The 12,940-nt window shown below is 31.8% G+C and overlaps 1 protein-coding gene across 5 annotated transcripts in view; it reads right to left on the bottom strand.

Moving 5' to 3' along the window:
* LOC143222648 (rho GTPase-activating protein 44-like) overlaps positions 1 to 12,940 on the bottom strand; it is a 76,687-nt gene that overhangs the window by 12,511 nt on the left and 51,236 nt on the right. For all 5 annotated transcript variants that reach the window (XM_076449419.1, XM_076449418.1, XM_076449417.1 and 2 more), the window contains 3 exons: positions 11,183 to 11,264; positions 9,380 to 9,460; positions 3,884 to 4,012 (listed from right to left, as the gene is read on the bottom strand). In XM_076449419.1, coding sequence (XP_076305534.1) covers positions 3,884 to 4,012; positions 9,380 to 9,460; positions 11,183 to 11,264 — 292 coding nt within the window. The remainder of the gene's footprint in view (positions 1 to 3,883; positions 4,013 to 9,379; positions 9,461 to 11,182; positions 11,265 to 12,940) is intronic.

The raw sequence follows: 12,940 nt of genomic DNA, 5'->3' as shown, positions 1-12,940 counted from the left end.
ACAGTGTCATCCAACCCCACTTTTCAACCTCAAATGGAAGCCTCTGGTAAAAGAATGGAGGTGTGAGAAGAGAAACTGACAGATAATGAGCTAACAAATTCAATCATCCAAAAAAAAAAAAAAAAAAAATTAAATGGGAATTTCATACCAAGCCCATGAATGTGGAGAGTAAAAGCCTTTAAAATACCTATAAATATAAAAGCTGACAATACATTATAACAAAGAACAAGGAATGAGAAAAAACAAATTTATGGGCAGAGTGTAGAAAAACTATAAAGGGCAGGTCAAGAGTAATGTGCAGAAAGATGTCCAACATGCTGACCACAACTAGCTGCAGGGCAGGTGAAAAATATCCTAGATGGGGTCAGATAGAGAAGAAAAGGAAATGATAAGTGAGGAGAGAGACCAAGTTATAGAAATAAGAAATGATTGTAGACAGAAAATGAGACCAAACAAGACAAAAGGTGGGTACCCAAGGGTTGCACATCTAACAGTCACCTGACAAAAAGAGCAATGAACTAGACCTCTGTTAGAGGGAGGATGAGAAGAGGGTGAAGGGCAATGCTGAGAAAGAAGATAAACCTGTAAAGATAATGAATACTAAAGCTGTATAACATCAGTCTAGGTCACGAAGAAGAACTGAACACCACTGAAGACATCCATATGAAAAAAGTGTGCATGAGAAAAACCATATGCACAAGAAAGGGGAATAAGTTAAGAGAAACAAACATGATCTAACAAGTCTTGGCATCAGGAGAACAAACTGAACAACAGACAGGGCAGAATAAGAATAACTGGCTAATATAGTAAAGAGAAGGGAACAATTGTATACAGAAAACCCATATGAAGCACAATAAAGTGTCTCAGATAAATGGTGATGGTGGGAGAGGGAATACAGGAAGATAATAACAAAAAGACATAAATGAGGAACCAGAGAGTACAATAAAAGTTCACTCTATCAACAAAGTATGTATGTTTTGTTATAGCAAAGTCACATTTGGCTATCTGCTGTGTCCACCAAAGGGAATCAAACTCCTGATTTTAGCTTTGTAAATCCTTGGACTTACTGATGTCCCACTGGGAGATCAGGATAAAAATAAAGTCATAAACATGACACAGAAAAGGCATTTGGATGTGAGAGGGCTGCAATTACAGAAAGAAAACATCATATATACAAGTGAGAAAGTGAGTGTAGAAACTACAAGCAGCTTTCACAACTACCTATAAATGTTTAATTTACAATACAGATACGATTTAATAACTTACATGTATGATATGCTGTTCACTTATCCAGAAAGCAAAACAAAATGCCACAGCAAGATAATCTAATCAGCAGTCAGAAATTAAACTGATGGAGCAAATTATTAGTTAGTCATCAGAGTTTAAATTCCTTACTCTTGAAAATATTTAGGTTCTAAGTTTTTCTTCAGAACCTAATTCACGAGTATATACTTTCACTAGATAACAAACCATGAAGTAAGATGCAGTATTAGATCAACAGGTATTTACTGTCACTGGGCATTGTACACCAAGGGATTTTTTTCTTATAATTTTTTATTTATCATGAAGCTCTTGAATCTAATTTTAAGAAAGCTAAAGAAATTATCACAAAAACTAAAGGACTGGTAGTGAAAATGGAAAATTTTCCAAATTGTGTACAAAAATGTTGCATTTCTGAATATTCCCAGTTTGTTTTTCAAAATTTAAAACATTTCTTATTAAATAAAGAGAAACTGCTTTCAAATTTTACTTTATACAACACTATGTAACAAAATGTTTACTTTTTCTTATTCCTGGGCAGAAAGTGTTATTTCCCAATTTTCTTATGCCTAAAGTAAATGGAAAAAGACCTATTTTTCTCTTCAAACTTTGCTTTTCTGACCTGAGTAATGCAATTTTCACATTTACCCATTTTCCAAAACATTCCACATAGATTCAGTACTGAGTAGCTGGTAGAGAATTTTCTGCAACTTACAAGAATTTTCAATAACTTTCTAGAGTGTTGTAGAACTTACGAGAATTTTCAAGAACCTTTTAGAATTTTCTAGAACTTTCCATAGTAATACACAGGGTGGCCTGTAAGTCCCTACCCATCCCTATATCTTATGTATCCAGTGTATCTGTGTGCTGTCACCAGTATTCTTGTGCTCATGTACCCACATACTTGTCACAATACGCTCTTCAAGTGTAAATGGGCTTAAATCAGCCATATTTCTCTGAAATAAAAGAAACAAATTTATAATACATGCGTAATTGAATATAGCAAAATAACATATGGATGGATAGGGACTTACAGGCCACCCTGTATACATAGGGGCTTAGCCACTCACCACTTCAGTTTAGTTCTAGCTGCCTAAGTGAACACATAGACCTATTTGATTTTATCAGAGACAGCATCAAAAAGCTGCAAGCATTCTCCAGATGCATTATGCTATGTATGTGGCCAATTTATCAAGACAAGAGCAAAAAGGTACTCTGTGAAACAGGAATACAGCATCAAGACCTTGCTAGAAGCCTTGAAGTATGATGAGTATGGCTGGGAGTTATCAGAGACTTCAAAATGGTGGCATTCCTGATGGGTCTCCAAGGAGGCTTTACCAAGTTTCCCTACTATCTTTGCCTTTTGGACAGCAAGGACACTGCAGCACACTACAACAGGAAGCACTGACCACAACAGACCGAGTTCTCTATGGGGAGGCACAATGTCAAGTTGAGGCACCAGTGGACCTCCAAAAGGTGTTCCCACCATTGCACATAAAACTGGGTCTTATGAAACAATTTGTCACAACTCTTGATAAGGAGTCTGCAGCCTTCAAGTACTTTCGAGACTTCCTCCCTGAGCTGTCTGAGGCAAAGGTCAAAGCTGGTGTCTTCACTGGACCACAAATAAAGAAAATCCTGGAGTGCACAAAATTGCCCAAAAAGCTCAGTCGGAAGGGAAAAAAGCTTGGGGCGGCTTTGTCACAGTGGTTCGGGGCTTCTTTGGCAATCACAATGGAAGCATACTCAGAGGAACAAGGCAAGCACTTCCACCAAGATATACTGGACTTTGAACACCGCTACCAAGGAGCATATAATGAAAACATGATGGAAGACTATACTTGGGGGCTGATATGTGAAAGTGGTTTACATTACAGTTGCAAATCTCGAAAAACTATTCACTTCTAAACATTTTTGTTCATTTTTGTATGACCACAAATAAAGAAGATCCTGGAGTGCACATAATACCCCAGAATGCTCAGTAGGAAGGGAAAAAAAGCTTGGGGCAGCTTTTTCGCAGTGGTTTGGGGCTTCTTGGGCAATCACAAGGCCGAAAATTGTGTGGAACTGGTTGAAACTCTGCTGAAAACTACAGCAAAATGGGCTGCAGAAATGTCCCTGAAAGTCCATATCCTTGATGCTCATCTTGATAAACTCAAGGAGAACATGGGAGCATACTCAGAGGAGCAAAGCAATATATTGGACTTTGAATGCCATTACCAAGGAGCATATAACGAAAACATGATGGGAGACTATATTTGGGGGTTGATATATGAAAGTGATTTACATTACAGTTGCAAATCTCGAAAAACTAATTACTTCTAAACATTTTTGTTAACTTTTGTGTAACTTTAGCGTAAATACATGTAAATCTTGATTCATGTTGTTTTATTCAGACCTTATGCAAATGAAAATGTGCAAATTTGTCTGTTTTTACATAGAAAATTGGTTAAATTTCTAAATTTCATTATCCAGGTCACAAAAGCAAAGTTTGAAGGGAATAATGGCCATTTTCTGCACTTTTACAACATAAGCAATTAAGAAATAATACATACTATCCAGGAACAAAATTTGTGTTATATAGTGTAATTTGAATAAGTACAACAAAGACGGAGATACTTACCCTAATTGTAAGGAATCCTGTTCAGAGTTCCAGATAAGATTGGGAGCAATAACTATGGCTATATTTTGTGGTGACATCTTGTTTACTTCAGCTCTGTTAGCCAGTTTAGCTAAAAATTTGATGACGTATCTAGAAAATAAGTATTCTTAATTACTACAGAAGTTAAAAAATATTGTTTATCTCAAATTTTACTTATGTGAAGATCAGTCAGGAAATCACAAAGTATGGATTAGAAATATTATAAGTATGATACTATTGAATAAGAAATGTATTTCCACATCTGAAAATGGTAGTTTACCTATTTCATTTGGAGTATTATCTGAACAGAAAACTTCTACTGCAGTTTATCTACTTTATGGACTAATGTTGATAACATTACTTTATTACAAAAATCATGAATGAACTAAATCTGCAAAAGCACACCAGACTGTTTGTTTAAGCTTATCTCTACAAGTTTTGAATATATATATACATTGTTTTAGAATATAAATCACATTACAGAACTGTGTTATGAATTTGGCCAATACAAGTCTTAGTGAAGCATTAAACCAGAAACTGTTTTCTGCAATTTAAAAATAATGCTACTTCAATCAAAAAGTTAAATAATTTTTCAAATACTGCAAACAATGTTTTAAGGTGGAAGAGTTAAGAGTCAAGTTGGGATGTTGTTTTAAAATAATGTTAAATCCAGTTTACAACATTACAATATTGTGAATACAAGATATTTGTCAGTGGTGACTAAATACAGCACAAAATGTCATTATTTTGAAGTAAGTTACCTGTTTAACATCAGGAAGTAGTGAAACTTCAGTGAGTGAACCTACTGAACCCCAGAACCTACAAGTCACTATAATCAACTTAGTTATTTGTGTATTTTTAATATCTACAAAATTCTTAAATCTTAAAGACTGTTTTTATTTATCTCTAACACAATACAAGTAAAAGTTTCATATATAATAACATTGTTCTTTATATCAAGCTACAAAATATTCTTAACTTTATCTAAGAATGAACAAAATATTCTGGCTGTCTAGTTGCAAAAAATAAAATCCTTTTTGGATCAAAACTTCATTATTCTCATAACCAAGTAACATAAAAAAACACTAGTGTACTTACAATACTAAACTACAGATCAAAACCTCATTATTCTCATAACCCAGTAACATAAAAAAACACTAGTGTACTTACAATACTAAACTACAGATCAAAACCTCATTATTCTCATAACCCAGTAACATAAAAAAACACTAGTGTACTTACAATACTAAACTACAGATCAAAACCTCATTATTCTCATAACCCAGTAACATAAAAAAACACTAGTGTACTTACAATACTAAACTACAGATCAAAACCTCATTATTCTCATAACCCAGTAACAAAAAAAACACTAGTGTACTTATAATACTAAACTACAGATGAAAACTTCATTATTCTCATAACCCAGTAACATAAAAAAACACTAGTGTACTTACAATACTAAACTACAGATCAAAACTTCATTATTCTCATAACCCAGTAACATAAAAAACACTAGTGTACTTACAATACTAAACTACAGATCAAAACTTCATTATTCTCATAACCCAGTAACATAAAAAACACTAGTGTACTTACAATACTAAACTACAGATCAAAACTTCATTATTCTCATAACCCAGTAACATAAAAAAACACTAGTGTACTTACAATACTAAACTACAGATCAAAACTTCATTATTCTCATAACCCAGTAACATAAAAAAACACTAGTGTACTTACAATACTAAACTACAGATCAAAACCTCATTATTCTCATAACCCAGTAACATAAAAAACACTAGTGTACTTACAATACTAAACTACAGATCAAAACTTCATTATTCTCATAACCCAGTAACATAAAAAAACACTAGTGTACTTACAATACTAAACTACAGATGAAAACTTCATTATTCTCATAACCCAGTAACATAAAAAAACACTAGTGTACTTACAATACTAAACTACAGATGAAAACTTCATTATTCTCATAACCCAGTAACATAAAAAAACACTAGTGTACTTACAATACTAAACTACAGATCAAAACTTCATTATTCCCACAAGTTAGCAACATAAAAACCATCATAATGTACTTACAATAAATACTAAGCTAAAAAAGACAACTCACGCCTATACTATTATTCCATTAAAACTTTGAATCTAAGAACTTTAGTAGCAAACAGGCCTAAATTATGTTTATTACAAAGAAAAATAAAATTAAAGTAAGCTTCAAGGTTGTGGAGAAGAGAAGTGTCAAAATCTACTGACTAAGAATTGGATTAAATTCAGAAATGATCAGACATCCACAAATTATTAATTGTCACTCACCTTCATATCTATTAGCTATAACAAGGTTGTTATGTGTATTTCAATATCCTCAGGATAAAAAATATTTTTCTTAGTGTACTGTGCTTGTTACCATAGAGCCTATGTTCTCAGTCTGTGGTTAATGACCCCAAAGCAGACTCTAATGGGAATTGCAAGGAAGTTGAAAAAATGCAACGAACCTATTGAGCATTTTTTTGGTAAACCTATGCTTATAAAGGTTAAAAAAAAGGTGTTTCTTTATTTGCTCACAAACTATTCCATAATCTTCAGACTAATCTCAATCAAGCTTAGTAGAATAATACAATGGGTCACACAGCATTTCATAGGGCAGTTATTAACCAGCCTTACCCACATTGGGCTACACCCACAGCAAAAAAAAATGTTTCACTAATGACTCCACAATCTTGGATCAGTTTTTATTTATTTCTTTTTGTTTTTTTATTTAAATTTTTGAAACTTTTGAATTTTCATTAAAAATGTCAAACTCTCATATTTGGCAACCAAAGCATAAGGTCATATCCTAAAAGTGGCAGGGCTACATCAGAAAATCTTTTGCTTTCCACATGGTTAATCCTATGTTGAATGTTCAAGAGTAGGATAACCAAGAACTTTCTTTATTCTGGTCCAGGAAGGAGGAAGAACATTTAATGTGGTTTATCAAGAACTACTCAGAGTATCAACTAACACAGATTGTAGAGATGGATTAGTAAAAGTAATAAAGTAATTGTAACACCATTTCTGTAATGTAGAATAAAGTAGTCATGAAACAAATCATGCATATAAAACTACAGTCTTGATTTAATTTATTTGTTCAAGCCCTTATCCCTGTATTCAATCATTATGCCCCTGGACATGGTATGCATGCCCTAGTTTGTACTTGTATGTTCACAAGGACAGAATTACTTTATATTTTCAACCTCTTTGCTGTTTTTAATACAGTTCCTTATATTATTTTCTTAGTTCAATTTAAATTTTTGTGCAAAGCTATCCTTAATTTTGAACTGACAGACTAAAGTGGAAGACAGCTAGTCAAAATACTTATCATCACTCTTACAACACATCCACAGTCCCAAAGTAGAGTATTTTGGAAGAAACTGGATGCAAACCATGAATACTTAGATTCACAGTCTATGCACAATAACTAAATCACTAAGTTAACCTTTTTTAAAAAAATATTCTATACGTTTTTATATTGACTCATGGAATAATTTAAAAATAAACTACATGTTTATAATTATACCAGCATTTTGTTTCAGAACTGTGAATATATTCTAATGATTTTTAATTATCCCACAAATGAGGGTCTTTAATGTCTACCCTCACTACTTTAGCAGGTCCCAGAATAAAAAGTTTAAAAACCTTAGTCCTGGAGTGACACTATATATACCTTGTTTTTTGATTAAAAAATGATCAAGATATAATATAAATAAACTATACATTATTCAAGCAATTAGTTTAATCACTTTATGTATGGTTTGTTCAAAATTCAGAAACAATGGATTGTCCTGTAAGTCTGGTGGCATCAAATATTGGCAATTTACTTATAACCACAGTCAGGTGTTTTGGTAACATCTTTTCAATACAAGTAATGAAACCACTGTTTAAATTTAATTTTGAGCTTTGTAATTCTTTATAGAACAAAGTTTTTAACAATGTGTACACAGCCACTTTTAGTATACTCTTTACAATTAAATAAACTGTTATAGGAAACCAATGGTGTTCCAAGCTTTTTCTTTCTTTCTTTTTCATATTTAGACACAGTGAAAAAGTTCAAAACTTTTTCTAAATTGCTGTTACAAACAGTAAGTTAAATCATATTTTATAAAGCCTTATTCATGACCAGGTTGATGAGGTCATTACGAGATCAAAACTTGTACATGTATTAAGTAATTTCTTCTTTTATTATAGAAAGTAATAACTGGAAAAATGTTCAACTAATTTATTTCTGTTTTTCTAATAATTGCTATGCTGATGACATCATTCCTATTTTTCAGTCCCACAACCATGTTAATGAATTTTTATGGTATTTAAACAATAAATATCCAAATATAAAATTCATAGATGAGCATGAATGTAATCTAAATTACAGTCCTTGGGTATACATGTACACAATCACTAAGGTAGTTTTGAAACTGATGCATATCATAATTATAAACTGATATTTTTCAAGAGTGTGTACTAATTCTAATAGTTTTAGTAAAAGAATAATCAAAATTAATATTGTGAACATTCTGGTAAATTACACAGGATTATGTAAAATCACTTTCTATTGCATGAAGAAATATGTTGTACCAAGAAACGTTTAAAATAAAACAATCAAATATTTGTTTCATTGGTATTAATAAACTTAAAATGTAATAAACTTACTACTTGTAAAGCTATAAAGTTAAACGTATCCGAAAACCAACTGTACTAGGATGACATTGAATAGTCACAACACACTGAAAAAGAAAGTTGGTTTCTTTCCTAACTAACATGTATCCACAACTACAGAGAAGACAAGTATCCAAGATGACTTTCAGAATAAAAGAATGAATGATCATTTAAAACTTACAAATCCACATGTACTGGCTACACGTGATAGGACGTACTTGGGTTACACCACAAAAAGATTGTCTACCCACATAAAATAAATTACTTTGAGCAAAGCTGAAAACTTAACCATTGTTTTGCATGTTTTGACAAATTACATCTTTACAACAATTAGAAGAGCTTACAACAACCACGGATTTGAAAGTCTGATAACTGCTCTACTGATCTTCATACTGAATCAACAGAATGCAAGACTTCTGCTTCTACTAAAACTATAAGTTTGTTTCAGTTCTTTTCTTGACATGACATTTTCTTAACATTTGTTAACATGTCTACACTACAGACACAAAAATATGACCAATATGCCATAGTTAGCAAAAACTTACTGGATGTATTGTTTGGTTAAATTAGTGAGAATAGCAAATATAGAGAGAAATATCTTCAATTCTGGAAAGTCTGTGTAAACACATAATAGGGTGCTATACTTTATTCATTTAATTATAAATTATTCAGCACAAACTCTGCACAATACTAAAAAATATTTTATTCAAGTTAAATACTTGAAAACTATAAGATTATTAGTCTTTTCATTATTAAATGAAAACAAATTACCTCAGGTTTTTATAGTAGGCTTCAGGCAATTGTTGTAATACCACTTGTAGTGCTTGTATCTTCATCTCAGAATCAGCAGTTCTGTTTAAAGTGAAAATAAACTGGTTTATGAAACTTTAGTGTATGTATGAAAATTACTGTCAATATTTATCAACCAATCTTTTCAAACAAGTGAGTACTAAGCAGCTACGTCATTCAACTATATATTAACCCATAACAAAAGCAACTGAAAAAAAAAGTCACATATTTCCCATATTAAAGACTTCAAAACATCCAACGTGTACCACTGGATAACCCAGATAAAGTTAATTGCTTTTGTAATTTTTTACCTGTTTACTTTAATTTGAATTTACTTAAGACAGCTTTTACTTATGTTCAACATTCCAAAAAAGGGTTTGTTTCTTACTATTATATGGAAGATAAATATTTTAAGCTTATACCAGTTAAGATAAAAATATATACAATATCTGAACTAACTTCCTCAAGTTTCAGATTAACAATAGAGAGCAGTATTAATCCAAGACTGATTCTGATTTGAAGCACTTAGTTTAAACATTGAAAATTATTTATATTTTGATTTATTAAAGCATGATTCATTTTTAAAATACCAGTAACTGGTTTTATTTTAATTTCACATACAAACAACCAAATATGTTTAAAGTTTCCCACAGTCCTGTGTGAGCAAGAAAACTTGTGTTTTCAATGTAAGAGGAAAAAAATTATATCCGATTTTTTTTTTTTTTAATTTCAACTAATCTTGTTAATTATTTTGGCTAAATATGAGCTTTACAGACATTTAATTAGAGATTATGTTTTGATGCCAAAAGACAGAACTGTGCTGATGCAAATTTCAGTATGTTCATTTTTCTGTTTGCTGTTTATGATTTAATTCAACAAAAATAAACCATCAACCAACAACACAACAAAATTATTGACAAAAGTAATTACTAGTGTGCATCAATTATACCAAAACTGATCATTTTCTGTTCCCAACAAAGCACTTGGATAATATTTTTAATCACACTATCATGAAGACAAATGCTAAATTCTATGGCAAAAATCAGACTATAATTAAGAAAATGCCCCTTAATTAATAAAATGATCAGTAACATTAACCTAAGTCATGAATTACACAAGACTATTCAAAAAATAGTTATACTGCTACAAATAATCAGTCACAAAACAATTTTATAATCAATTCCCAAGTCTCTTGGATGATGGACTTTTAAACACTGGCCTTGATACCATAGGTGACTGGGTAATGAAACTTTTCTTGTAGATATTGCAGAATATGTAGAAGTAATTCCAGCATACAACAAATGCTCAACAGAATGAACCACTGGACAACAGTTTGTTTCGTATACACAGTCACATCTTGAGGTTATACAAGATGGTCAACAAACTCAATTATGCAGGTGCTACAGTGAAATGTTAACATTTCATGTTCATTGTGCTTCATTGTTTTAACAAAAATGACAAACTGGAGAAAAACAAGATAGCATCTAGGCCACAATAGAGTATATAACTGAATAAGCTTGTTGTTCTCTCTAATAACAACTTGTTATTAAATGGAACTACTTCCCATATCTTGCCATGTTTATGTACAACCCAAGCTGCATTATCTTTACATTCAAGGTCTTTATGCTAGACTACTGAACACTCATCAAACTCCTTTATAATAAATACTAATAGGACAATAACATAAACTTGTAAAGCAGCTTATTTATTAGTTAGGTTATAAAATTCTATCTAAAATATTATTAAATAATAAGTTTCAAATGTATTTAATTACTCAAGACCTACTTTGCTGCATTCATCCACTCATCATAGAGGTCAAAGGTCAAGAGAGGCTCTGGAAGTTCTCGAAGATATGACTTTAAGGCACCTATTTCAGTTGTAAATGAATCAATAAATTATTTTCATAATTTCAATGCAGCATAAAAATCAGGGCTTCACTTAGTAAATTCTAACATTCATTATACACCTAAAAACTAATAAATCTACGCAATAAGACCGATGTATTTAAAAAGTGTTTCTACAGAAAGCTATCTTTCAGAAAGTACAGCTATAAGATTAATATATGTCAAAAATGGAAACCTAAGTTCATTTATACCATTTTATACAATGTATAATTATATTCAGAAACATACAGCAAGTCAAATAACTTCAGCATATACATGAAAGAATGATCTTTTAAACACACATACACTAATAATACATCAGGCACACCTTTTACGAATGATTTGGATTTTTCTATTCCTTCTATTAGTTACAGATCTTAAAAGCACCTCTTGCTGTATTTTAGACAACCAAGTTCAGAAGGTCATTTTACAGTATCTTTCAACTCATCTCTGTTTTCAGATTTTCTAGTTTTATACACACTACATGGCCAAAAGTATGTGGACAGCCCTTCCAATTAGTGGGTTCAACTATTTCAGCCACACCCATTGCTAACAGGTGTATAAAATCAAGCATACAGGCATGCAATCTCCAGAGACAAATATTAGCAGTAGAATAGGTCATACTGAAGAGCTCAGTGACTTTCAATATGGCACTGTCATAAAATGCCACCTTTCTAACAAGTCAGTTTGTCAAATTTCTGCCAACTGTAAGTGCTATTATTTGTATTATTATTTGTAAAGTTTTGTGGAGAAGGAATAATGGTATGGGGCTGTTTTTCATGGTTTGGGCTAAGCTCTTTAATTCCAGTGAAGGGAAATCTTAAAACTACAACATACAATGACATTTTAGAGAATTATTTGCTTCCAACTTTGTGGCAACAGTTTGGGGAAGGTACTGTTTTGTTTCAGCATGACAATGCCCCCATGCACAAGGCGAGGTCCATAAAGACACGGTTTGCCAAGGCTGGTGTGGAAGACATTGAAATATATATATATATATACACACACACACATGCCACTGCTGAAAACTGTTGTGACTCCTGCAATTTGTCTTTCTATTGAGCTATATTAGGTTTGCATCATCCACATTGGTTCATTTTCTCAAATAATTTCAATAAGCTGAACTAAATTTTGCAACTGTTTCAACAACAAAATTAAGCATTTACACATAATTAAAATGCAAAATGTTTTTTTTTCCCCCAATATCATTTCTAAAAGCAAATTTAAAAACATCTGAACAGTTAATTAGCAAAGGATAACAAAATTTAATATTTTTATATTCTTTTATTTCAAATAGATACATGAGCATTCTACCAGCTGAGCAAAATGGATAACCTTTCAGAAACTACTGGTGAGAACTTTTTAACAATTTAAACTATAAGTGGAAACTAATTTCGTATTACTAAAAAAATATTTAAATTTTCCAATAATATATCCAGAATTATGAATATTGAATGTTATGTATGTATGTTTTCTTAGAGCAAAGCCACATCAGGCTATCTACTGAGCCCACCGAGGGGAATCGAACCCCTGATTTTAGCATTGTAAATCCAGAGACATACTGCTGTACTAGCAGGGGGCTATTGAATGTTAAGAATCAATTACCTAATAATAGGCATAAATGTTAATGATAGGTAATTGTATATGCAAAACAACACAG

This window comes from Tachypleus tridentatus, chromosome 8 (assembly GCF_004210375.1).
Source record: "Tachypleus tridentatus isolate NWPU-2018 chromosome 8, ASM421037v1, whole genome shotgun sequence".
NCBI lineage: Eukaryota > Metazoa > Arthropoda > Merostomata > Xiphosura > Limulidae > Tachypleus > Tachypleus tridentatus.
This window is presented reverse-complemented; position numbering and strand designations above follow the sequence as displayed.